Below are 27,693 nucleotides of genomic sequence, written 5' to 3' on the forward strand. Positions count from 1 at the left end.
ACTCCTGGGCTCATGCGATCCACCCACCTCAGCCCTCCAAAATGCTGGGATTACAGACGTGAGCCATCGTGCCTGGCCATTTTGCACATTTTTAAATCTCAAAAGGCCAATCTACAATAGTGGTGTTATCTGTAGGAGTAACTGGGGAAGTTGCGTGTCTTGTGACCAATCCACATCTTAGCAGAATTCAGGCTCCTCTCCTCCCGCTAGCTTGGTGGTCTCTCATAGGTTTTACAAAGGCAGTTGGGTTTTGGAAAAGGGCTATCATTTGAACTATAACCTAAATGTCTTCCAAAGTTAGCTTGGCCTAAGCCCAGGAATAATGAAGGCATCTTGACAGCCAAAGGCGCGCAGAGTCGGGGGTTTGGTTAGATTAGACCTCCCCCACTGCTATAATTTTCTCACTGATATAATTTTTGCAAAGGCAGTTTCATTACTGGTGTGGTTCTATTTATTTGTTTTTAACATCTACTATAGTTTCTCCTTTATGAAGTTGGTTACTCTATTATTTGGTGCACTGATATTCAAAACTGTTATTTAACCCTATGAACTGCAGCTTTTAGCTTTACAAAGCGTCCTTTTTTGCTGTGCCTTCTGGTCTGAACCTTACCTTGTTTGATATCAAAACCTCAGCACGCCTGCGTCTCTGCTGGGGTCGGACTCTGAGTCAGTTCTACAGGCCCTGGGAAACTGGGCGTCCAGGCTCCGAGGATGGTACTGAACCTGGCGCAGCCGGGGGAGGGTGAACCAGGTGCCGCTGGCTGAGCCCCCTCCCAGCCTTCCTTTCCCGTCAGGCTGTGCCCCTCTCTAGATCCGCTGCAGCTGGAAGCCAGGCCGGTAACGAGGGAGCCTTCTCCGAGGATTGTGGGAGATGTAGTTTTTCCGGCGCCTTCGCGTCCTGGCGCATCGACGCAGGACGCACTTCCGCATGCGCCGCACTCCCGGCCTTAGTCGGGTGCGCGCGTGCAGGGCTGTTTCCGGCTTAGACTCAGTGGACCGGAATCTGGCCAGCGGGTGTACCTGGCTGAGTCTCTGTGGCCGCGGAGACGCGGAGCTAAGCGGCTCGGATTATCCTGGGCAGACCAGAGACTTGACCAGCTAAACACTTCCGTCGGTCCGGGGCGTGGACGGGGCCAGATCAGCCTCCTGCTCTCCCGAGTCAGGGCCACGGAAAGGCACAAATCCATCCGTGCGACTCCTGGTACCCAGACCGGGAGGTTGTCTAGTCACGCGCGGTCCGTGTTGGGCGAGAGCTGAGGAGCCGGCGTCCCTGCCAACGACTCAGCCCCGGGACGGTCAGGAGCCTGGGGCCCTGGTCCCGCACCTGTCTTCGGGCGGACGCATCCCTCACGGTCTCTCCGCAGCCCGCGGGTCCTGCCCCCGCAGGCGGCGCGCGAACGTGGGCGTGGGGATGGCCACCAGTTTCCGGACAGCTTCGTGCTGGGTAAGTAGAGACTTTCCGTGTTTAAAATTCGACTGGATACTGAGGGTGGCCACGTTAATAATCTCTTCAGGGTTACTCCGGGAACTGAACTCACGTTCAGCTGTAATTGTGTGCGTAGTTTACTAGACTACCCTCCCCACCAAACCAAAGCTCCTCTGAAGCTCGCCCAAGCTCTGGTCTTGCAGAAACGTGCCTGTGGTATTCTGTGACGGGCAGTTATACTGCACTTCATGGACAGCTGCGGGCCCTGAAGTCTGAGGATCCTCCATCATTTCATGTTTTCTACACAAAGTTGTCTTATGCAGACCCTTAGAACTTAGTTGGAGAAATGATCAGTTCCTCCTTTTTCGTTTGGCCAAATGCTTGTTTATGGAGTGTCTTTTTGTCTGCTGGACTCTAAGGCTGGTGCTGGCAATGCAGAGATAAATTATGTATGTTCCTAATTTTAGAGGAGCTTTGGTTTGGTGGGGAGGGTAGTCTAGTGAACTATGGACACAATTACAGGTGAATGAATAGGGAGAAAAGGCTAGGAGCGGAGCTCGGGAGTCCGAGAGGTAAGGGGCGGGCCAGTGGATCATCGGGACTTTATGAATTATTGATGGAGAGAACCAGAGGGGAGTTTTTACAAGTGATTTGATTGCCAAATCCTTTGCTCTCGGTGAGTGGTGTTGACGACGTTGCCGGATGTGGTGCTCTTCCATTGAGCTATACAGCCGGAGACTAGGAATGCTATTGGCAGAGGGACCCTGGGAGTGACTTTCGCAGGTGTTGAATATCCAATGCCTGTATTTCAGCCTGTAACTCACATGGGAGGTCTAAACTGGAAATATATAAAGACACCTTATTGTATTCGTGGAAGCTCAGAGTGTGACCAACTGGAACCCTCAAGAGGACCGAGGTGAGGACTCAGGTTAATGAAAGGAAAGAACACACGGTGGAGAAAGGCTGCTGTGCTAAAGAAACGAGAGAAAGTTAGGAGTGGATTTTTCCCCCTGTGAGTTTGTTCCTTTGTCAGAGATCAGTTGACTGTATTTATATGGGTCTATTTCTGGGCTCTTTATTGAGTTCTATTGATCTATTTGTTGTTTCACTAATACCACACTGCCACACTGTCTTGATTTTTGTAGCTTTGTAATAAGTCTTTTTTTATTTTTTTGAGACGGAGTCTCGCTCTGTCGCCCAGGCTGGAGTGCAGTGGCGCGATCTCGGCTCACTGCAACCTCTGCCTCCCGGGTTCGAGCGATTCTTGAGCCTCAGCCTCCCGAGTAGCTGGGACTACAGGCACATGCCACCCAGTCCGGGTAATTTTTGTATATTTTGTAGCGATGGAGTTTAGCCATGTTGCCCAGGCTGGTCTTTATAGTAAATCTTTTGTTTTTTTTTCAAGGCAGGATCTCACTCTGTTGCCCAGGTTGGAGTGCAGTGGAACAGTCACAACTCACTGCAGCCTCGAACTCCCGGGCTCAAGGGATCCTCCCACCTCAGCCTCCTGAGTAGCTGGGATTACAGGCACATGCCACCACATCAGGCTAATTAAAATTTTTTTTTTTTTTTTTGTACAGATAGGGTCTCACTGTGTTGCCCTGGCTGGCCTGCAACTCTTGGCCTCAAGCACTTCTTCCTCCTTGGCCTCCCAAAGCATTGGTGGAATAACAGGTGTGAGCCACCATGCCCAGCCTATAAGTCTTGAAGTCAGGTTCATTCTCCCAACTGTATCCTTCTGCTTCCGTATCCTGTTAGCTAATCTAAGTCTTTTGTCTGTCTGAACTTTATAATCAATTCGTCAACATCTGCAAAATAACTTGCTGGGATTTTAACTGACAGTGCATTCAATCTGTAGATCAAGTTGGGAAGAGCTGAAGTCTTGAATATTGAGTCTTCCTATCCATGAACATGTTATATCTCTCTATCTAGTTCTTAGTTTTCATTCAGCAGTGTTTGGTAGTTTTTCTCATATAGATTTTATATAGTATCGTTATATATTTTGTTAGACTTACACCTAAGTATTTAATTTTTGTGGGTGCTACTGTAAATGGTATCGTGTTTTTTATTTCAAATTCAGCTTACACCTGTGTACAGGAAAGGGGTTGACTTTTGTATATTAACTTTGTATCCTGCAACCTTGGTATAATCACGTAGTTCCAGGAGTCTTTTGGTGAATTTTTTTTTTTTTTTTGAGACAGAGTCTCGCCGTTGGCCAGGCTGGAGTGCAGTGGCATGATCTCGGCTCACTGCAACCTCCACCTCCTGGGTTCAAGCGATTCTCCTGCCTGAGCCTCCCGAGTAGCTGGTACTACAGGCACGTGCCACCACGCCCATCTAATTTTTTTGTATTTTTAGTAGAAACGGAGTTTCACTGTGTTAGCAGGATGGTCTCGATCTCCTGACCTCGTGATCAGCCCACCTCGGCCTCCTAAAGTGCTGGGATTACAGCTGTGAGCCACTGTGCCGGGTCTGGTGAATTCTTTTGGACTTTGCACAATTATGTCATCTGTGAACAAAGTTTTATTCCTTCCTTCACAGTCATTATACATTTTACAGGTTAAGTATCTCTTATTCAAAATGCTTAAGACCAGAATTGTTTTGGATTTTGGATTTTTTTCAGATCTTGGACTATTTACATATACATAAGATATCTTGGGGATGGGACCCAAGTCTAAACACAGAATTTGTTTATGTTTCATATATACCTTATATGTACAGCCTGAAGGTAATTTTATACAGTATTTTAAATAATTTTGTGTGTGAAACAAAGGTTGTATTAAGTTAATGTGTGGGATTTTCCACATGTCAGGACTCAAAATGTTTTGAATTTTGGAGCATTTAGATTTCAGGTTTTTGGAACGGATTCTCATCCTGTATTTTCTGTTCTTGTTTTTTTGCCTCAGATAGGACTTCCAGTACAATGTTGAAAAAGAGTGGTGAGAGGGAATTAAAGATACATTTTGCCTTGTTGATCTTAGTGGGAAAGCTTCAAGTTTCTCACAGTTAAGTATGATGTTAGTTGTAGCGTTTTTCTTGGTAGATATTCTCTATCAAGTTGAGAAAGACCCTTATTCCTAGTTTAGTGAGGGTTTTTGTTGTTGTTAATTGTGAATGGGGTTGGATTTTGTCAGATTTTTTTTCTGGGCCAGATGTGGCTCACACCTGTAATCACTTTGGGAGGCTGAGGCAGGAGGATAGCTTTAGCCCAGGAATTCAGGACCAGCCTGGGCAACATAGTGAGACCCCATCTCTACAAAAAATTAAAAAACAAAATAGCTGGGCGTGGTGACACATGCCTGTAGTCTCAGCTACTGAGGAGGCTGAAGTGGAAGGATTGCTTGAGCCTGGGAGGTTGAGGCTGCCGTGAGCCATGTTTGCACCACTGCACTCCAGCCTGGGTGACAGAGCAAGACCCTGTCTCAAAAAAGAAAAAAAGTTTTTTCTGCATCTATCTATGCTTTTTCTTCTTTAGTTATTTGATACGATGGAACTGATTCAAGTATTGAACCAACCTTACATACCAGGAATAAATCCCACTTGGCTGTGGTGTACACTTGTTTTTATACATTGTTGTATTTTATTTTCTAGTATTTTGTTGAGGATTTTTGTATCTATATTTATGAGATAATTTTTCTATAGTTTTCTAGGGTTTCTGTCTGGTTTTGGTATTAGAGCGATGCTGTCTTCATAGACTGAGTTAGGATTCCCTCTGCCTTTATCTTCTGAAAAATATTGTAGAGGGAAAAAAAGATTGGTGTGATTTTTTCCTTAAATGTTTGGTAGACTTCACCAGTGAGTGAACCCATCTTGGCCTGGCACTTTCTGGTTTGGGTGATTCTTAATTTTTGATTCAATTTAGGCTTATTAATTAGAGGGTCTGTTTCTTTTTGTTCAGTTTTGGCAGATTGTGTCTTTCAGGGATTTGGTCTGTTTCATCTAGGTCATGAAATGTGTGGACGTAGAATTGTACATAGTATGATGTTCCTTTATTGTCCTTTTTTCTTTTTATTTTTTTGATAGAGTCTCACTCTGTCACCCAGGCTGGAGTGCAGTGGCGTGATCACGGCTCACTGCAACCTCTGCCTCCCAGGTTCAAGCGATTCTCCTGCCTCAGCCTCCCGAGTAGCTGGAAGTACAGATGTGTGCCACCATGCCCGGCTAATTTTTGCGTTTTTAGTAGAGACAGGGTTTCACTATGTTGGCCAGGCTGGTCTCGAACTCCTGACCTCAAGTGATCCACCCACCTCAGCCTCCCAAAGTGCTGGGATTACAGGCGTGAGCCACTGTGCCCAGCCTCCATTACTATTTTGAACAGACTAGGTCAACTAAGTATAAGAAAAATAGCTAGGCATGGCCGGGCGTGGTGGCTCAGGCCTGTAATCCCAGCACTTTGGGAGGCCGAGGCGGGTGAATCACGAGGTCAGATGTTGAAGACCAGCCTGATCAACATGGTGAAACCCTGTCACTACTAAAAATACAAAAGTTAGTGCCGGGCATGGTGGCACACACCTGTAATCCCAGCTGCTCAGGAGGCTGAGGCAGGAGAATCGCTTGAACTCAGGAAGCAGAGGTTGCAGTAAGCCAAGATCGTGCCACTGCACTCCAGCCCGGGCGACAGAGCGAGACTCAACAACAACAACAAAATAAAAATAGCTAGGCATGGTGGCTGATGCCTGTAATCCCAGCACTTTGGGAGACTGAGGGCAGGAGGCTCACTTGAAGCCAGGAGTTCGAGACCAGCCTGGGCAACGCAGACACCTTGCCTATAGAAAACAACAACAACAACAACAAAAAAAAAACCTAAAAAAAAAACCAGGTGTGCTAGTGTGCACCTGTAGCCCCAGCTACTTGGGAGGTGAGATGGTGAGGTGAGCCCAGGAGTTCGAGGCTGCTGTGCCACTGTACTCCAGCTTAGGCAACAGAGCGAGACTGTCTCAAAAAAATGATAAGAAAAAAATTTTAATTTTACTTTCACTTATTCTTTCTTTGATGTTCTCACTTTTTAAAATATATATCTGTGGCCGGGCCTGGTGGCTCATCCGTGTAATCCCAGCACTCTGGGAGGCTGAGGCCAGCGGGTCATTTGAGGTCAGGAGTTCGAGACCAGCCTGGCCAACAAGGTGAAACCCTGTCTCTACTACAAATACAAAAATTAGCTGGGCATGGTGGTGCGTGCCTGTAGGCCTGGCTACTTGGGAGGCTGAGGTATGAGAATCGCTTGAACCCAGGAGGCGGGGGTTGCAGTGAGCCAAGATCATGCCACTGCACTCCAGCCTGGGCAACAGGGTAAGACCCTATCTCAAAAAAAAAAAAAAGTGTATCTGTGTTTCTGACCTGTATTTTCCTTTTCTGCCTAGTTAAGGCAAGTTTACTTGAAATAGCAATAAATTATCTTAGTTTTTGTTTGAGAAAGACTTTTTTTTAACTTTTGAAGGATAATTTTGCAGGGTACAGAATTCTGTTTTGATGATTTTTTTTTCTCTAAACACCTTAACTGTTTCACTCCATTTTCTTGCTTGTGTGGTTTCTGTAGGTAAGGTATTTTTTTTCGCCTCTGGCTTATCTTTGATTTTTTGTGCTTTAAAAATGATATGCCTACGTGCAGGTTTTTTGGCATTTATCTTCTTGGTATTCTCGGATTTTCCTCCATCTGTGATTTGGTGTCTGACATTACTTCAGCGAAATTTTCAGTAATTATTGTTTCATATATAGATGCTCCTTGACTTAATGATGTGGTTACATCCTGATAAACTCATCATAAATTGAAAATCTCTTTGTCAGAAGTGCATTTTCGACTTACAATATGTTCAACTTATAATAGGTTTATCCAGATGGAGCCTTATCATAAGGTGGGGAACGTACTGAAGTGTATTGCTTCTGCGCCATTGTAAAATTGAAAAATACTAAGTCAAACCACTGTGCGTCAGGCACCGGCTGTCTTTCTTCTGTTCTTTTCCTTTCCTTCGGGTATTTCCATTGTGCGTATCTACACCTTTTATGGCTGTCCATCTTGGATATTCTGTTCTTTTTTTTTTTCCCCAGTGTTCTCTTTGCTTGAAGGTTTCTGTTGATACATCCTTAAGTTCAAAGATTTTTTTCCTCAATCTCGTGCAGTCTACATAATACATAAGCCCATCAAAGGCATTCTTCACTTCTGTACAGTGTTTTTGATCACTAGTATTTATTTTTTTTTTTTTGAGATGGAGTCTCACTTTCTTGCCCAGGCTGGAGTGCAGTGGTGCGATCTGGGCTCACTGCAGCCTCTGCCTCTCAGGTTCAAGCCATTCTTGTGCCTCAGCCTCCTGAGTAGCTGGGACTACAGGTGCGCACCACCGTGCCTAGCTAATTTTTGTATTTTTAGTAGAGACAGAGTTTCAGTATGTTGGTTAGGCTGGTTTCGAACTCCTGACCTCAAGTGATCTACCCACCTCAGCCTCTCAAAGTGCTGGGATTAGAGGTGTGAGCCACTACGCCTGGCCTGCCCATCTGTTCTTACATGCTGCCTACTTTATTCACTAGAGCCCATAACATATTATTCATGGTTGTTTTAAGTTTTGTCTGATACCTTCAACATCCCTATCATGTCTGGTTCTGATGCTTGCCCTGTCTGTGTTTTTTTTTTTTTTTTTTTTTTTTTTTTTTGAGATGGAGTCCAGGCTGGAGTGCAGTGGTGTGATCTTGGCTCACTACAACCTCCGCCTCTTGGGTTCAAGTGATTCTTCTGCCTCAGCCTCCCGAGTAGCTGGTACTACAGGTGTACTTCACCATGCCCAGCTGATTTTTGTATTTTTAGTAGAGACGGGGTTTCACCATACTGGCCAGGCTGATCTCGAATTCCTGACCTCAGGTGATCTACCCCCCTCGGCCTCCCAGAGTGCTGGGATTACAGGCGTGAGCCACCGTGCGTGGTTGCCCTATGTTTTTTTGCCTTTTAGTATTGCCTTGTCCCTTTACGTTCATAGCTAGACATGATGTACTGAGTAAAAGGAATTACTTTTAATAGTACTTTACTAATGTGGTGATGAGATGTCAGGAAAGGGTGAGCATTCTGTAGGCCCCTGATTAGGTCTGTCTCTTTGTGAGCCTGTTCTCCTGGACTCTCAACCTCACAAGTATTTCCCAGGCCACCCTCACCCCAACCCTTAGATGGGACAGGATGGAATTTGGTATATCTCTCTTCCCTCAGGTTAGTTAAGCTCTGACAAAACCCCAGTATATTAGGCTCTGGGAACCTGGTTGAGCTCCTGAAAGTAAAACTCAGAAAAGCTTGGGACTTTGTCTCCCTCCACTCCCACCATGACTGGGTCCCCCTGGACTTTTTAACTTCAGACATGGACACACCTAGCCTCTAGCAATTTGTCAGTTGCAGTTCAGGTATTTCTGTCCTGACGCTTTCTCACAGAGATTTGTGATCTGGTAACTACTATGTTTCTGCCTGTCTCTAATTTTGGGGACAGTGGTTTGTTTGCCTTGTATCTTCACTTCTCTTTCAGATCTAAGAAGAGTTGTTGATTTTTCAGTTTGTTAAACTTCTTACTTGTTAGGACAGAGTGGCTACTTCCAAACTCTTTACATGCAGAACTGGAACTATTAATTTTTGATGATACAGTTGATTCTCTTAGAACACAATTCAGTCTCTTATAACCACCCACCCATCCCAATCCCCTCTCTCTCCTCAGAGGTAATCAGTTTGATAGATATTCTTCTAGGTCTTTCCCTGTACATTTTTAATGCATATGTTTATATCCTTAAAATGTTTGTGTTGGCTTATTTTTGTGAAGTTGTATGATATTCTGTTGTATGAACATTTCATAATTTGTCTGTTGTAATAATCTGTTATCATCAACATCAGTGTTTAGGTTGTTTTCAGTTACTGGCTATTTTAGATAACACGACTGTGAACATTTTTGTACATTTGTTTTGGTAGACATCAACTATCATTTCTGTGAGGCACATACCAGGATTTTTCAACCTCAGCACTATTGACATTTTGGATGGAATAATTCTTTGTTGTGGAGGAACGTCCTGTGCATCGTGGGTTGCTGAGCAGCATTCCTGGCCCCGACTTATGTAGGTGCCAGTAGCACTGCCCCACTATGACAACCGTAAATGGCCCCAGACATTGTCAAATGCCCCCGGGGGGCAAAATCTCCCTCCTGCCCATTGAGAACCACTGGGCACATACTTACGAATGATACTGTCGAGTCATTGTATACATATATTTAAATTTAGTACATACTCTTAGTTTTCCAAAGTGGCGAAATGACTTCACATTCCCAGTACCAGGAATTGAGAGCTGCATTTGCTCTATATCCCTTTTTATTTTCATGGAAAAGAGGTTTTCCACTTTTCAAAAAATTGCACCACCGTAGTTGATGTGGGTGTGTTGTGTAGGCGTTAGCGGTATTGCCCTCACCATGCGCTCACTGGACAGTAACACAACCCCACGAGAAGGATGGTTTGCTCCACATCCTTAACAGACTTGTATTGGCCATTGTCCCATTGATGCTCATTTCAGGGATCAGTTATTTGTTTCTAAATGTCTCCTTGTTTTTTTTTTTTTTTTTTTAATTCCGGTTCTCCTTTTATTCACTGTATACAACTTCTCTGTATTTTAAATATTTACATAGTTATATATTATGATAGTTATTTGTAATATTACTTGTTTGCTAACATCGTCTGGATCATCTGTGCATCTTTATCAATTATCTGCCTATTCCTTTTGTCAGTCATATTTTCCTGCCTCGTGTCTCAAAGTTTTTAATTTTTTGCTGACATTGTTTTAAAAGGAATAACCACAGAGACTGAAGTTTACTGTTGTGGTTTTTTTTGAGACAGAGTCTTGCTCTGTCGCCCAGGCTGGAGTGCAGTGGCGCGATCTTGGCTCACTGCAACCTCCGCCTCCTGGGTTCAAGCAATTCTTCTGCCTCAGCCTACCCAGTAGCTGGGATTACAGGTGCCCACCACCATGCCTGGATAATTTTTGTATATTTAGTAGAGACGGGATTTCACCATGTTGGTCAGGCTGGTCTCAAACTCCTGACCTCAGGTGATCCACCCACCTTGGCCTCCCAAAGTGCTGGGATTACAGGGGTGAGCCACCATGCCTGACCTTACTGTTGTTTTATATCAGAGGATATTTCCCCTTTTCTCTGTCATGCAGTAGGGGAATGGCTGATCACCTCAATCAAAACAGGAATTGAGCTGTTTAGGGGCTGTACTCTGTTACCTGTGGCTTCAGGTTTCTGGATGGTATATTTATTGCAGGCTCCTCTCTACTGGTACTTTGTTTCTGGAGCACCTTGAGGCTGCGGGAGACTCAGTCTGCCATTCCAGCCCAGCCTGTAGCTTCTTGCACTGACCAGCACTCAACAGATGTCCCATGGGGAAAACTCACTGTCCACTGGGGCACATCAAAACCTTCACTGGTTTCTCTTTCCCCTAGAATAGTCCTCTGTCTGGGCCGAGCCCTTCCTTCACTGTTCTCAAGCTGAGCAAATGGCCCAGCGAGGTAACAGCCAGCAATTTTAGCTCACCCAAGGCGAGCTCTTTTCTCTCTGCAATTTTAGTTTGTTTAGTCCTCCTTCCTTCCACAGGTCTCTGGTGTTTTAAAAAAGATAAGAGTATTTAAAATTTTCTAGTTGTAGCAGTAGTAGTCCAAGCATATGATTTTATTTTACATTAATGAGAGTTAGAATTATTAGATGAAATAAAATGAAAAACTTCCTTGGTATTTTCATTGAGAATTTATCAAATGTGTAAATTAATTTGTGGAAAATTAATATCTTTGCCATGTAAGTCTACTCATCATAAACATGGCATGTTGCTTCAATCTCTTTGTACTTACATATTTTATCATGTGTATTTTTTGTTAGGTTTTCCTGTGTTTTAAAGCTTTTTATTCCTAAGTACTTTCTAGATTTGTTACTGTGATCATATAGGCATTTTCTTACTATATTTTCTGGTTGGTGACTGCTAATGTGCCAAAAAGCTATTCCTTATTGTTTTGTTTAAAACTGCTACCCTGTTGACTTTTCTTACTGGTTCTCATGGTTTTTTGTTTTGTTTTGTTTTTGTTTTTTTTTTTCTTAGAAAGAAACATTTAATAGGGACTTAAGAACAGAAGCCATGTCTGTGTCTCATGCAGTGGCAAGACAAAGTGGTGGATCCCTGCACCATTACCCCCAGACCCAGTGCTTCTAGACCGTAGGGAGGGGTGGTTCAGAAGGGATGTGTAGGACAGTTGAAGTACGGTTACATCAAGGTTGTTTGACCTAAGGGTAGGATTTATGGTAAGTACCTGGTCTGACACAAGGAACAACAGATGAACTGGAAATCTTAGAGGCCTTCCCAGAACAGGGGCTAATCAGAAGCCCACATGGTAGATGAACTTCCAAGATGGAGTCCAGAACAGGGGTTAATCAGAAGCCCACATGGTCGATGAGCTTCCAAGATGGAGTCCAGAACAGGGGTTAATCAGAAGCCCACATGGTAGATGAACTTCCAAGATGGAGTCCAGAACAGGGGCTAATCAGAAGCCCACATGGTAGATGAACTTCCAAGATGGAGTCCAGAACAGGGGTTAATCAGAAGCCCACATGGTAGATGAACTTCCAAGATGGAGTCCAGAACAGGGGTTAATCAGAAGCCCACATGGTCGATGAGCTTCCAAGATGGAGTCCAGAACAGGGGTTAATCAGAAGCCCACATGGTAGATTAGCTTCCAAGATGGAGTCCAGAACAGGGGTTAATCAGAAGCCCACATGGTCAATGAGCTTCCAAGATGGAGTCCAGAACAGGGGTTAATCAGAAGCCCACATGGTCGATGAGCTTCCAAGATGGAGTCCAGAACAGGGGTTAATCAGAAGCCCACATGGTAGATTAGCTTCCAAGATGGAGTCCAGAACAGGGGTTAATCAGAAGCCCACATGGTCAATGAGCTTCCAAGATGGAGTCCAGAACAGGGGTTAATCAGAAGCCCACATGGTCGATGAGCTTCCAAGATGGAGTTGCTTTGGCCTTCACACTTCACCTCCCAGTCCAGCTTCTCTATCTTATGCGCCCTCCTCTGAACGTTAGGTAGGGTGCCTGATATTGCAGAGCTTTAGCAGCAGTGCAGTGGAAAACAGATTAGGCCAAGGAGGGTTCCAAATTAAGGAGGTTCACAGGGTTGTTGAATCATTTCTAGTCTTCAGAATACTATGACTTTGCTTGTCTCAGATGAAGTAAAACAATGAGAGATATATAACAATAATTTGAATAATAGAAATAGAATGCACGCAAGGATTACAAACGAAAGAGAACTTTTGATTGTGCCGGAACAACAGCAGCAAATAACCTGTTCCGTTAATGGGCCGACTAAAAGTATCATGAAGAAAATGAAAACCTGGTTCCTTTTTAGGGACTTCTTGTAGCCAGGAAATAATTCAGAGTTAGCCCAAATTATAGGCAAATAATAAAAACTCAGAACAGCGATCAGAATCTAAAATTTTCTCTCTCTGGTGTCCCTACTTCTACCAAGAATAAGTCATAGCAGGACCAACTTATTTGCAAATAAATTTTGATCTTATTATACTTGGCCTGGTTATTTGCATAAAGAATAGCAAGAATAGTGACCAGCCATGTAGGCTTCTTTTAAGTTGACTTTGCTGGAGCTTTTTTTTTTTTTTTTCTTTTTTCTTTTTGAGACGGAGTCTTGCTCTGTCGCCCAGGCTGGAGTGCAGTGGTGTGATCTTGGCTCACTGCAACCTTCGCCTCCCGGGTTCAAACGATTATCCTGCCTCAGCCTCCTGAGTAGCTGGGATTACAGGTGTGTGCCAGCACGCCTGGCTAATTTTTGTATTTTTAGTAGACATAGGGTTTCACCATGTTGGTCAGGCTGGTCTCAAACTTCTGACCTCATGATCTGCCCTCCTCAGCCTCCCAAAGTGCTGGGATTACAGGCGTAAGCCACCGCTCTCGGCCTTGCTGGAACTTTTTAAAGGAATTTTGGATTTGACTTTTTTAAAAGCTTAGAAGGCCAGAAGCCAAGCCAAGGATTTGCTGCTCAACTGTGCTTGTAACACCTGTATGAATTCCTGTCTTCTCGAGATCCCAAAATACCATGAGGTTCCTGAGCCTGTTAGAAAGTGACATTCTTTACTTGCCACAGATCAGGAATCTTTAAGGTGGACAAGGTACCAGGCAAGTCTTTCCAAGGGGCTTTTTATCAGCTCTATAAATCCAACCTAAATTTCTCAAAGCAGCCTGGTTATATCTGAAAATATGCCATTCCATTTGAGGCCTTGATAAAATAACCAGTCTCTCCAATTGTGTCCTTTTTACAAAAGAAAACAGATTCTTGCTGAACTTATGCAAATAACTCTATTGCCATAAAATCAGAATACTCATGAATAGTTTCCAAATTTTGGAGAAATCAGGTAGAGAGAAAGGTAAATTTTGCTCACAAAACATACTTTACCCAATTGCCCTAAGCTATAAATAACTCAGAGAGATTCTTGACTCTTCTTTAATCAGAGCAGCAGTCTTCCAAACAGGATGTCATTTGTTCACCTTGGAACTGCCATCCACAAATCAAGCAGCTCTTTGTCAGTCAGGTGAGAGCTGTTTATCAGGGACTGTCGAATCCAACAGCTGTTTACACAGTTCCAGAGTCAGTGGAACAGAAGCCATGTCTGTGTCTCAGGCAGCTGCAAGACAAGATGGTGGATCTCCACCAGTTCTCATTTTATCTCAGCTGATTCTCTTAGTTTTTTGTTTGTTTGTTTGTTTGTTTGAGATGGAGTTTCACTCTTTGTTGCCCAGGCTTGAGTGCAGCGGCACGATCTCAGCTCACTGCCAACCTCCGCCTCCCGGGTTCAAGTGATTCTCCTGCCTCAGCCTCCTGAGTAGCTGGGATACAGGCGCCCACCACCACACCTGGCTGATTTTTTTGTGTTTTTAGTAGAGGTGGGGTTTCACTGTGTTAGTCAGGATGGTCTCGATCTCTTGACCTCATTATTTGCCTGCCTCAGCCTCCCAAAGTGCTGGGATTACAGGTGTGAACCACCGCACCCGGCCGCCATGTGTTTTTAAAGAAAATGATTTTAGTGGTTTACACAAAGTATAATATTTTCTATAGTTTTAGGGAAGAAACACTTTATTGTGTCAAGGAAATTCCTTGTACTTTGCTTTAAATTCTAAGTTTTGAAAGTGTTGAAAAATTTTTTTTTTTTGAGGGGGAGTCTCGCTCTTGTTGCCCAGGCTGGAGTGCAATTGCGTGATCTCAGCTCACTACAACCTCCACCTCCTGGGTTCAAGTGATTCTCCTGCCTCAGCCTCCCGTCACCAGGCCCGGTTAATTTTTTTGTATTTAGTAGAGACAGGGTTTCACCATGTTGGTCAGGCTGGTCTCGAACTCCTGACCTCAAATGATCTGCCTGCCTCAGCCTCTGAAAGTGCTGGGATTACAGGTGTGAGCCACTGCGCCTGGCCTCCTAGGTTCTCTTTTTGTGTGTCACCAGTATTATGCCTTTACCTCATTTTTCTCATAAATCCTATGGCTTTTTATGCAACTTTGCATGGTGTGATTTTTTGCAGCATATATGTCCCATTACAGTAGAACTGTTTATCATAATCTCTTGTGAAATTTTAAATCTCTTAAGAGTTTTGGACTGCTTCTTAGTCATAAAATTTTCTTTTTAAATTTTCTTTTAATCATGCTGGGTCAATTCAAAATTTTAACAGTTATTTTGTATTTTACTTTTATTCTTTTATTTATTTATTTTGAGTTAGAGTCTTGCTCTGTTGCCCAGGCTGGAGTGTAGTGGCACGATCTCGCTCACTGCAGCTTCCACCTCCTGGGTTCAAGTGATTCTCCTGCCTCAGCCTCCCGAGTAGTGGGGACTACAGGCATGCGCCGCCATACCTGGCTATTTTTTTTTTTTTTTTTTGAGATGGAATCTCGCTCTGTCACCCAGGCTGGAGTGCAGTGGCACGATCTTGGCTCACTGCAAGCTCCGCCTCCAGGGTTCACGCCATTCTCCTGCCTCAGCCTCCCGAGTAGCTGGGACTACAGGCGCCTGCCACCACACCCAGCTAATTTTTTGTATTTTCTGTAGAGACAGGGTTTCACCATGTTAGCCAGGATGGTCTCGATCTCCTGACCTCATGATCCGCCCGCCTTGGCCTCCCAAAGTGCTAGGATTACAGGTGTGAGCCACTGTGCCCAGACTAATTTTTGTATTTTTAGTAGGACAGGGTTTCACTATGTTGGCCAGGCTGGTCTTGAACTCCTGATTGCAGGTGATCCACCCACCTCTGCCTCCCAAAGTGCTGGGATTACAGGCGTGAACTACCATGCCTGGCCTGTTTTTATTCGTATCAAGCTTAAAGAAATAGTAAAAGGCTTTAAATAAAATAGACAATAAGCCTCCTGGTCTACCCGCTGCTCCTGGTCTACCCGCTGTCTGCTGTGCACCTTCCCTCTTCCATCCTGTGTCCCCAGAAGCAGCCACTTTGGGTTCCGTTTCGTCTTCTGCTGTCGACCTCCAGCTTCTAATATGGTCACATCGAAGTGACTTGTTTCATGTTTCTTCTCCCTCAGATTTAAAGTAACCAGCTTGATAAGCACCTCAACGTAATAAGGGCACAGTAGTGGCTTCATTTTTCTCATCACAGCCTCAGGCTTCCTGTCAGCCCTTGCCTAGTGCTCGTCGTGAGGAGAGCTGATGATGCTCTGGTCACAGCCTTGTTTGTTATTGACTCTCAGTTACTTTCAGGTATGGGAAAGTTCAGTCCACACTCTCACTCCAAGCTCTTGTACCTCCCCTCATTCTAGCCTGCAGAGGGGAGATGGAGGAGGCTTGTCTGTATTCCCACTTCATTTACTTGTTGCCCTCCGATGGGGGCTCCTTCTGGGTTGGGGTGGGAAAATCAGTGGTTAGAGAAAAAGACACAGAGTCTCCTGTTGTGCGGTGGTCAGTACCCAGAGTTATGACAGGCATCAGTGGGGCTTGGTTGGAGCCTCTGACAGGGCTCTGCTCTGCAGTTCCATGGTGTATGTGATTCTTTCTCTCACTGCGTGCAGACTCACCCAGAAGTCCACTCACTGCCTCTTCCCCTGGGGTCTCCCTCCCTGCAGGTAGTGCTGCTGAGGAGGAGCCTGCTAATGAGCTCAAGTGTCGAGTTCGGGAATCTTCTGGGTGTTCCTTGGGCCCAGGGAAACAGTGCCCTGCCTGAGGTGAGCCGCAGGGAGGCGGGGCCCTGCCTGAGGTGAGCTGCTGAACCCTCACTCCCCAGCTGCCTTTTAAGAGTCCCGCGGCAGTCTCTGCCTTCAGAATTTTTCAGAGGAAACCAGTTATTCGATCCTTGTTTACTTAAATTCTTAAGTACATGTCAGTTCCTTCTGAAAATTACCCAGATTTAGCCTGGTCGGCTGTTGCAGATGTCCAGGTTGTGTGTGGGGCACTTGCACAGTCCCCTTTTCTTAGAGCCCCTCCTGTTTGAGAGGATGGATACCCGCTTCCCTTTCTTCTCACGTGTTCTTAGCAAGGTCACTTTTCTCCTTCAGTGACTCACTTCTGTGGACTGTTTTCTGGTTGGATCTCCCCCATCTTCCGTCATTCATGGACCAGTTATTCACTATCTTCTTTCTCCGTTTGTTGTCCCCAGGCTTCTCCACCTCCTTAAAGGGAAAGTTCTGTAGTTTGCTTGGCCAGGCTGCTTGGTGTCCTCCTGGCCCCCCTTCTGTCTCTCAGCGTGCCATGCTGTCTCTATCAGGTTGTGTTCTGGCTCTGTCCCCACAGGATGCCCAGAATCCAGCCACTATTTATCATCCCCATCGCTGTCACTTTGGCCTACACTGCCTTCTTCCACTGGACTAACACAGTTGCCTTCTAACTGGTCTCCCCGGTATCTCCTCTTACACAACCCCCTCCCTCTTCCACAGCAGTCAGGATGATCTCAAAATACCAGTCAGAGCGAGAAGCCTTTCAGTGGCTTCTCACAGTGCTTGCATTTCTGCCTAGGTATAACCTCATCAGAGAGCTGCCCTGATCACCCTGTCTGAAACAGCACCTGTGCCTCCCTCTGTCTCATGACTCTGTCCCTTACCTGCTTGGATTTTTTGTTTGTTTTTTGTTTTTTTTGTTTTGAGATGTAGTCTTCTGTGTCGCCCAGGCTGGAGTGCAGTGGTGCGATTTCTACTCACTGCAACCTCCGCCTCATGGGTTCAAGCGATTCTCCTGTCTCAGCCTCCTGAGTAGCTGGGGTTGCAGGTGTGCACCAGCATGCCTGGCTAATTTTTGTGTTTTTAATAGAGACAGAGTCTCACCATATTGGCCAGGCTGGTCTCGAACTCCTGACCTCAGGTGATCAACCCGCCTTGGCCTCCCAAAGTGCTGGGATTACAGGTGTGAACCACCATGCCCAGCCTGGATTTTGTTAAGAGTACCTAGCACCACTGGCATGTTAGGTAGTCATGTGTTGGCTGAGTAACACCCACCCTGCAGACCCTAGGTGGGTGGGACCTGGGAGCCTAATTCATATACTGCTTTTAGCTGTTTACAGTTCACCCCTCATTCTCGTCATGCAGGATGACTGTTCCCAAAGCTTTTGGGGCTTCTGTGGGAGAGATGGTTTGCTGTGCATCAGCTTACCTCTGGGAGAGCTTCTGCTCACGGAAGTCAGTTACCAGATTTTTGGCTTACTGTTTATTAAAAATTTATCAAAATATCATATTGGCTTCTGTTTACGTAGTTCCCTTTTCTTTTTTTTTTTTTGAGATGGAGTCTCGCTCTGTTGCCCAGCTGGAGTGCAGTGGCGCAATCTCGGCTCACTGCAAGCTCTGCCTCCTGGGTTAACGCCATTCTCCTGCCTCAGCCTCCTGAGTAGCTGGGACTACAGGCACCCGCCACCACGCCTGGCTAATTTTTTGCATTTTTAGTAGAGACGGGGTTTCACCGTGTTAGCCAGAATGGTCTCGATCTCGTGACCTTGTGATCCGCCGCCTCGGCCTCCCAAAGTGCTGGGATTAGAGGCATGAGCCACCGCCCCTGGCCTCCCTTTTCTTTTAGAGGTGTGTTTGTGCGTACTGTATTCCTGTATGTAATTTAAATGGGTCTCAGAGGAGGATACTGATAATCATGTTTAAATCTTCTCTCCATTCTCTCTGTTCCTACTTTCAAATCATGTTTAGTCTCCATCTCAACCTCCCTAATGGGCATAAATCTTACAACTTTGTAGGTGTTTTGATTTGTGAAATTATATATTATAGAAAAGCCATCTAGCATAGAAGAATAATGGCCGAGTATTGATGAGCCAGGAGGGATGGTGAACCACGTGGAGGTGCCTGGGCAAGAGGAGTCTGTTGGCTGTAGTGAGACCGTCATGCTACTTAGGATGCATAAGAAATGCCTTTAGTTTAAGTCCCTTGAGTTAAACTGATGTAAAAATGCAATTATTTATGCTAATTCTGTGAGTATCAGCTTTCATTGATATAGCATTTACCTGATATCTTTTTTCATTTCTTTATTTTCTAATTTGTATTTTTTCTTTGGTGTATCTCATAAGTTTCAAACTGTCTTAGTTTTGTTTTCAGTATGTTTCTTCTAACATGAATGTGTTCTTTCTCAGTCGGTTTTTTCTCTACTGTTTTGGAAGCTGTACTTGTCTTCCTCCCTGCTCCCTCCCTACATTTTTAGTGCTTGATTGTCTTTAAGTTGTTCACAGGCACACTGAACGTTTCCCTTTAAAACAAAGTCTAAACAGTTGCATTTTCTCTTTTCGCAAGTGAAAGATGTTTCTTTATACCTTCATTTTTTATGATTCTCATCTATTTGCATCACACACATGCTTAAATTGTAGCTGATTATAATTTTAGTTCAGATGTGTTTGAATCAATAGATTTATGTTCTGCTGATTTCAGCACTCACCGTTGTATCCAGCTTCCCACCAATTCTTTCTGTGTCTTAATGTTGTCTCTATAGGGTGTAATTTTTTTTTTTTAGAGACAAGAGTCTGGTTCTGTTGCCCAGTGTAAAGTGCAGTGGCATAGTCATGGCCAACTACAGCCTCAAACTCCTGTGCTCAAACCATCCTTCCACCTCAGCCTCCTGAGTAGCTGGGACTACAGGCGTGCACCTCTATGCCCACACATTTTTTTGTTATTTGTAGAGATGGGGTCTAACTATGTGACCCAGGATAGTCTGAAACTCTTGGCCTCAAGTGATCCTCCCGCCTCAGCCTCCCAAATGCTGGGATTATAGGCATGAGGTACCACATTTGATAGATATAAATTTTCCAGGTGCTAGTATATTTGAAAATGTCTTTTATTTTCCCTTATTTTTGCTTTTTAGTTTGGCTGGTATAAGATTTCAGAATCAGCATTATTTTTTCTCAGTACTTTATTTCTCTCCCACTTTCAAGAAGCATTGTTCTTTCCTTTTAGTTGGTTATCAGGTGTTCTCTTTATACTTTATTTTCAGACGTTTCATTACCATCTGCTTAAATTTGGACCTTTTTTTTGTTTGTTAACTTATCTTGTATTTCAATTGGTAGGTTTTTCTCATGTGAACTCCTGTATTTGTCTTCACTCCAAGAGAATTTTCAGGCCGCATTTCTTTGAACATTGCCCTATTATTTTTCTTATTTATATAAACCTACATTGGTAATTCTTCTATAAACCAGGAAAATCATTCCAGGTTTATTTATTTATTTATTTTTTTGAGACGGAGTCTTGGTCTGTCGCTCAGGCTGGAGTGCAGTGATGCGATCTTGGCTCACTGCAACTTCTGCCTCTCTGGTTCCAGCGATTCTCCTGCCTCAGCCTTCTGAGTAGCTAGGATTGCAGGTACCCACCCCCACGCCTGGCTAATTTTTGTATTTTTAGTAGAGACGGGGTTTCACCGTGTTGGTCAGGCTAGTCTTGAACTCCTGACCTTGTGATCTGCTTCCCTCGGCCTCCCAGAGTGCTGGGATTACAGGCATGAGCCACCACACCCTGCCAGGTTTATTTTGTAGTCTAGCTCTTACCTGTTCACCCGTTGTAGCCATCGCTGTGGTTTGAGTGTATCTTCCAAGTTTCATGTGTTGGAAATTTAATTCCTAAATTTATTTGTTGATGGTATTTGGAGGTGGGACCTTTGGGAGGTATTTAGGATTTGATAAAGTCATCAGGGCAGGGCCCCTATGATGGGATTAGTAGCCTTAAAAGGATAGGAAGAGAGACCTGAGCTGGCATGCTGTCTGTCTCTCATCATGTAATGCCTTCCACCAAGTTATGACATAGCAAGAAGGCCCTCACCAGATGGCAGCACCATGCTCATGGACTTCATGACCTCTAGAACCTTGAGCTAAATGAACATTTTTCTTTATAAATTACCCAGTTTCTGGTATTCTGTTATAAAAATAGAAAACAAAGACAGCAGTCTTTTCGGTGTCTGAAATATTTGTTGTTCCTTGAATTGACCAGGCTCTGCCATGTGTTCTGTGTGATGCTTGCTTCTGGTACAGGGACTGCAAATTATGTTCCATCTATTTTTTTTTCTTTCTTTCATAATAGATTTGCCAGTTTTTCAGTTGGGCATATACAGAAACTCCATTTCTGAATTTCCCTGCTGTTCCCTCCCAGCCCCCACTCTTTGCTGTTGCTTAGAATGCAGATGTGATGACTAGAGCCATCTTAGACTGGGTTGCCCTGGAAGTGGAAGCCATGTAAGGTGGAGCAAGAGATGGAAGCCCCAGACCAATTGCCTTCAGACTCCTGCAAGTAGAAGGATAAACTCTCTTGTTTATCCCCCTGTTCTCAGCTGAACCTCGTCCAAACACCTCCTGAATTGCCCTTTCTACCCCAACTTCTTGAACACATCATGGATCTTCTAAGACTACTTGAGTGGCTCTCTTCATTTCTGTACAAAGTGTACCCTAGATGTTTTTACCAAGGACTCAGAACACCTTATTTTGTTTGCATGTATAAATGTTCATTCCCATCTACAAGATAGAAAGTTTCTTGAAGACAGAACTGGATTTTATTCATCCTGAAATCTTCAGGACCCAAGAGAGTACCGGCAAATAGAAGCTCCTTGATTGATTTTTCCTTTCTTTTTTTTTTTTTTTTTTTTTTAGATGGAGTCTCACTCTGTCGCCCAGGCTGGAGTGCAGTGGCACGATCTCGGCTTGCTGCAACCTCTGCTGCCTGGGTTCAAGTGATTCTCCTGCCTCAGCCACCTGAGTAGCTAGGATTACAAGTGCCTGCCACTGCGCCCAGCTAATTTTTGTATTTTTAGTAGAAACAGGGTTTCACCATCTTGGTCAGGCTGGTCTTGCACTCCTGACCTTGTGATCCACCCGCCTTGGCCTCCGAAAGTGCTGGCGTGAGCCACCGTACCTGGCACTCCTTGATTGATTTTTAATTCTCTCACAAAGTAAATGCTGAACCAGCCACAGGAAATAGTTGGTAGAGGAACGTTTATCCCTTCCCAGTTCCTCTGCATCTTTTCCATGTCACCTAATGTAATTGCATCCAGTTGAACAGGGTGTGTGTTATTTCAGGGATTATTGTCGTTCAAGGATATATCTATGGAGTTCACCTGGGATGAATGGCAGCTACTGGATTCTACACAGAAGTACCTGTACAGAGATGTGATATTGGAAAACTATCATAACCTGATATCAGTGGGTAAGTACTGCATCTCAATGTTACTCAGATAGTGAATATTAAATTGCCATCCCTTTTTTTGTTGTTGAACTACTCTGGGATCTCTGAAGTGCTTAATGATTATGAACTTGAACTTTAGGGGTCAAATTTCCTTAGTCCCTATTTGTCCCACACTTCCTAATTGTAATCTTTCCCCAAGTGAGATGAGCAGTTTTGCTCTGTAGCTCTTGATTCCTCGGTCCTGTCCCTAACAGCCTGGTCCCCACCCTTTCTGATTTCCCATCAACAGGGTATCATGGTACCAAGCCTGACTTAATCTTCAAGTTGGAACAAGGAGAAGATCCATGGATAATAAATGCCAAAATTTCCAGGCAGAGCTGTCCAGGTGGGTGAGTGAGAAAGAGGAAGGTGGGAGGCATGGGAGTGATTTGATGAGTACCTGAGGAGTGGGCACTCACAGTGTTGTCTTCAGAAATGCTTCTGGAAGTCCTTGAGCTACTGGAGCTGACTCAGGATGAAGCCAGGAGCTCCTCAGATAAGGACATCGCCATCACTCTTCATATATTTGGGTTTTTCTTCCCCCTTACTGTTGAGAGGCAGGCATGCCCCTCTTTCCTGAACTCTGCTTCAGGTTTGCTTTTGGGTAAGTTTCCGTCCTCCCCATGGTCATGGGTTTTATTGGGCATCGAGACCTTTAGAGGATTTCTTTTTCCCCTCACTTGATGTGGCTCGTTGCCTCTATTTCCATTTCTTTTATTTCCTCCTTTGCCTTCCACAGTTAAATCCCCTAGACTTGACTCACAGTCTTAGCCCTGGTGTCTCCTATATCTTTGAGTGACTTTACACACCTTATACTTCCCTTTTGCGTTGTCCAGAGGGGTATTTTTTCCCAGTTTGGCTCTCCTCTCCGAATGTTGTAACTGTCGAAAGGCTCTTCCGTTCCGAAGGTTTACGCTTTCCCCCCAGTGTTGTAACGTCAAAATTGACGTCTTTCTCTTTGGCACTTGAGTCCTGGGTTTTACCTGCCTGTGGGAGCACTACCCCACGCTTTCCCAGACTTTACTCTCAGTATCAGAAATGGGGATTTCCTTCTAAAATTACCGTTCTTCCTCAAAAGAAATGGCCAGAGTCCTTCATTTTCTTCCACAAGTTTCTTTCTTAGTGTTTCCATCTCTAAGGAGCAGTGCCATCTTGCCATTCAAGAAGCTGTTGACTCCTCCCCTTCTCTGCTCCCACATCCAGTCCCTTAGCAAACCGTCTTAGTTCTCTCTCCCGTATGTTCCAAATTTCCTCAACTCCAGACATGTGTTAGGCCATTCTTTCATTGCTATAAAGAAATACCTGAGACTGGCCGGGCACGGTGGCTCATGCCTGTAATCCCAGCACTTTGGGAGGCCGAGGCGGGTGGATCACAAGGCCAGGAGATGGAGACCATCCTGACTAACATGGTGAAACCCCGTCTCTACTAAAAATACAAAAAATTAGCGGGGTGTGGTGGCGGGCGCCTGTAGTCCCAGCTACTCAGGAGGCTGAGGCAGGAGAATGGTGTGAACCCAGGAGGCGGAGCTTGCAGTGAGCCGAGATCGTGCCACTGCACTCCAGCCTGGGCAACAGAGCGAGGCTCCATCTCAAAAAAAGAAAAACAACTGAGACTAAATTTATAAGAAAAGAGGTTTAATTGGCTCAGAGTTCTGCAGGCTGTATGGGAAGCATGGCAGCCTTTGCTTCTGGGGAGGTCTCAGGTAGCTCCGGTCATAGTGGAAGGCAAAGGGGGAGCAGGCACGTCACATGGTGAAAGCAGGAGTAAGGGGGGGTGGGGAATGTGCCACATACTATCAAATGACCAGATCTCACAAGAACTCACTATCATGAAGACTGCACCAAGCCATGAGGGATCTGCCCCCATAATCCAGATGCAGACACCTCCCACCAGGCCCCACCTCCAGCACTAGAGATTCTAATTCAACATGAGACTTGGGCGGGGACAGATATCCAAAGTATATCAAGAACTGTAGTTCAAATTATTATCTCATTCTGGACTGCTACAATAGCTTCCTAAAGTATTTCTCTGTCCTTTTCTTACTTTTTACAGAACAGTCAAACTGATCTTTTAAATGCAGAAGACTGAGATTTTCTGTAATTAAAACCTTTAGGCTGGGCACAGTGACTCACACCTGTAATCCCAGTACTGTGGGAGGCCAAGGCGGGCGGATCGCTTGAGCTCAGGAGTTTGAGACCAGCCTGGCCAACAAGTGAAACCCCATCTCTACTAAAAATACAAAAATTAGCTGGGCATGGTGGCATGTGCCTGTAGTCCCAGCTACTCAGGAATCTGACATGGGAGGATTACTTGAACCCAGGAGGTCGAGGCTGCAGTAAGCCAAGATTGCGCCACTGCACTCCAGCCTGGGTGAAAGAGCAAGACCCTGTCTCAAAAAAAAAAAAAAAATCTTAAAAATATAAACAACTTTTTGCCATGGTTTTGAATAATTTGGTTCTGCTTTCATTCCATTCACTCAGTGGGTTTTAGCTTTCCTGGCCTTTTTCTATTTCTTAAACCCTGTCAGTCAGGCTTCCTCCTCAGGAACTTTGTACTTGGTGCAGTGGTGTGATCTCGGCTCACTGCAACCTCCGCCTCCCAGGTTCAAGCGATTCTTCTGCCTCAGCTTCCCTAGTAGCTGGGATTACAGGTGCCCGCCACCATGCCTGGCTAATCCAAGTGCCAATTTTAAACCTCTATTTTAAAAACGATTTTTGATTACTGGTAATTTGCTACCAGTTTTCACGACGGGACCTGTTTTGGTTTGTTTTGATTCAGTTCCCTTGCCCCCATGCTTGGCCAGTATTTCTTTTGAACCAGTGTGGTAGGCTTGTTACCAAAAGAGAAAGGTTGATTACATCACAGTCCTAATACTGTTTAATTCCATATCAGGTTTATGTTATGATTCAAAAAGTTATATTTTGTTTGTTTTTTTGTAGATGGCTGGGAAGAATGGTACCAGAACAATCAAGATGAGCTTGAGAGTATTGAAAGAAGCTATGCTTGTAGTGTGTTGGGAAGACTTAATCTGAGCAAAACCCATGATTCTTCAAGACAGAGACTCTATAACACACATGGAAAAAGTTTGACACAAAACTCAGCTCCAAGCAGAAGTTATTTAAGAAAGAATCCTGATAAGTTTCATGGTTATGAAGAACCATATTTTCTTAAGCATCAAAGAGCTCATAGCATAGAAAAAAACTGTGTGTGTAGTGAATGTGGGAAAGCTTTTCGTTGTAAGTCACAGCTCATTGTACATCTCAGAATTCATACAGGAGAGAGACCTTATGAATGCAGTAAATGTGAAAGAGCCTTCAGTGCCAAGTCAAACCTCAATGCTCATCAGAGAGTTCATACAGGAGAAAAACCCTACTCATGTAGTGAGTGCGAGAAGGTCTTCTCTTTCAGGTCACAGCTCATTGTCCATCAGGAAATTCACACAGGAGGGAAACCCTATGGCTGCAGTGAATGTGGGAAAGCCTACAGTTGGAAATCACAGCTTCTTTTACACCAGAGAAGTCACACAGGAGTGAAACCGTATGAATGCAGCGAATGTGGGAAAGCCTTTAGTTTGAAGTCTCCATTCGTTGTACACCAGAGAACTCATACAGGAGTGAAACCCCATAAATGCAGTGAATGTGGGAAAGCCTTTAGGAGTAAGTCCTATCTCCTTGTTCACATCCGAATGCATACAGGAGAAAAACCCTATCAATGCAGTGATTGTGGGAAAGCCTTCAATATGAAGACACAACTCATTGTACATCAGGGAGTTCACACAGGAAATAATCCTTATCAATGCGGTGAATGTGGGAAAGCCTTTGGTAGGAAGGAACAGCTCACTGCACATCTGAGAGCTCATGCAGGAGAGAAGCCCTATGGATGCAGTGAATGTGGGAAGGCTTTCAGCAGCAAGTCATACCTTGTTATACATAGGAGAACACACACCGGAGAGAGACCCTATGAATGTAGTTTGTGTGAGAGAGCCTTTTGTGGAAAATCACAGCTGATTATACATCAGAGAACTCATTCAACTGAGAAGCCCTATGAATGCAATGAATGTGAAAAAGCCTACCCTAGGAAGGCATCACTTCAGATACACCAGAAAACTCATTCGGGAGAGAAACCTTTTAAATGCAGTGAATGTGGAAAAGCCTTCACTCAGAAGTCATCTCTCAGTGAACATCAGAGAGTTCACACCGGAGAGAAACCATGGAAATGCTCTGAATGTGGGAAATCCTTCTGTTGGAATTCAGGGCTTCGTATACATCGGAAGACTCATAAATGAGAAATCAGAATGATGCAATGTGAGAAACTGATGTTCAGGAGACTTTGGATAATATAGATAGGATTTACAAGCAGGAGGCCCTAAAATTACACTCATGTCAAAAATCAGAGAGGAGAGAGACCAACCATATTTGGGATGAGTGTAAAAGCTTTCAGAAATAAGTTACAAATCTTTGTAGATGAAAATAATGGAAGGAATGTGGAGCAATAAATGTATCAAATGTTGTAGTATCATCATGAAGATTCAGAGAATTTACACTAGGAACACCTTATAAGTTGAATAAATTAAGGAAGCATTTTCCCATTGAAAGTGTGTTCCATGGAAAGTCACATTCCAGATTTAAAGCTGTGTTTTTGTAAAATAAAATCTTGTTATGAACAGTTGACTTCATGGTGGAGTATAAAGTTTTTTTTTTTAAAATATGTAAATAATGTTCAGGAAAAACGCAGGGAACAGATTCTTAAAGTTAACGGATATTTAATGTGACTTCCCTGAGTTAACACTGAATAGTATTTCTAAAATTTTTTGTACTTTATTTTTTAATGTAACTTGTTCTATCTATATATATATTTGATAGTTTGTGGAATAATATCCCCCAGTATTTTCCATATTAAATGCTAATTATCTTTTGATTTCTTTTTCATAAGCAGATCTGGCATTTATTACAGGGCTGCCGCTTAAGAGAACTCATTGTAATGAACGTTTATTATATTTTGCAGTTCCATGCCTGTTGTCCATTGATTGACATGAGCACCCTTGTTTTCTCTGGAGAAATACCTCCCCTCTCTGGGGTGCTTCCTGTGGTAGTGTCTTTCAGGTATCCATTCCACTAGCTACAGGTGAGCATTTTACCCATTGTTGGATAATGGTAATCTCTTTTTCAGAATTTTGAGTCTGTAATTCATTTGTACATGAACCAGAAAATGTGGGAACTCATTCATTCTTGTCCCAGAATTCTGTTGAGAATATCCATTCATTCTGGCTAATTGATTACAAGAATAACTGTGGATATGATCCCTTTAGAACCTGCTTCTCTGATCTGTGTGTTTCCTCACTTCTCAATAAAAATGTCTTTTGCTTTTTGTTGTTTGGGTTTTTTTTTTTTTTTTTTTGAGACTAAGTTCCACTGTTGTCCTCCAGGCTGGAATGCAATGGCATGATCTCAGCTCACTGCAACTTCCACCTCCTGGGTTCAAGCAATTTCCTTGCCTCAGCCTCCCAAGTGGCTAGGATTACATGCCTGGCTAATATTTGTATTTTTACTATAGACGGGGTTTTGCCATGTTGGCCAGGCTGGTCTTGAA

General features: G+C 44.1%; 1 protein-coding gene and 1 pseudogene across 4 annotated transcripts; one reads left to right on the forward strand and one right to left on the reverse strand.

Moving 5' to 3' along the window:
• Window positions 1–905: 905 nt before the first annotated feature.
• On the forward strand, window positions 906–27,472 carry ZNF26 (zinc finger protein 26). Of its 4 annotated transcripts, none has more exons than XM_004054188.4 (4): window positions 906–1,444; window positions 21,959–22,085; window positions 22,354–22,449; window positions 25,044–27,472. In XM_004054188.4, exons 1-4 carry the CDS (start codon window positions 1,412–1,414, stop codon window positions 26,387–26,389), a joined length of 1,602 nt encoding a protein of 533 aa, XP_004054236.1. In that variant the 5' UTR covers window positions 906–1,411; the 3' UTR covers window positions 26,390–27,472. The 4 variants fall into 4 exon arrangements, with proteins under 4 accessions (XP_004054236.1, XP_063550584.1, XP_063550585.1 ...); XM_063694514.1 differs by lacking the exon at window positions 906–1,444 and adding an exon at window positions 1,456–2,342 and having other exon boundaries at window positions 20,970–22,085; XM_063694515.1 differs by lacking the exon at window positions 906–1,444 and adding an exon at window positions 1,456–2,342.
• Window positions 9,777–9,889, reverse strand: LOC115930345 (uncharacterized; annotated as a pseudogene).
• Window positions 27,473–27,693: the final 221 nt, after the last annotated feature.

This window comes from Gorilla gorilla, chromosome 10, assembly GCF_029281585.2.
Source record: "Gorilla gorilla gorilla isolate KB3781 chromosome 10, NHGRI_mGorGor1-v2.1_pri, whole genome shotgun sequence".
In the NCBI taxonomy this organism is placed as follows: Eukaryota; Metazoa; Chordata; class Mammalia; order Primates; family Hominidae; genus Gorilla; species Gorilla gorilla.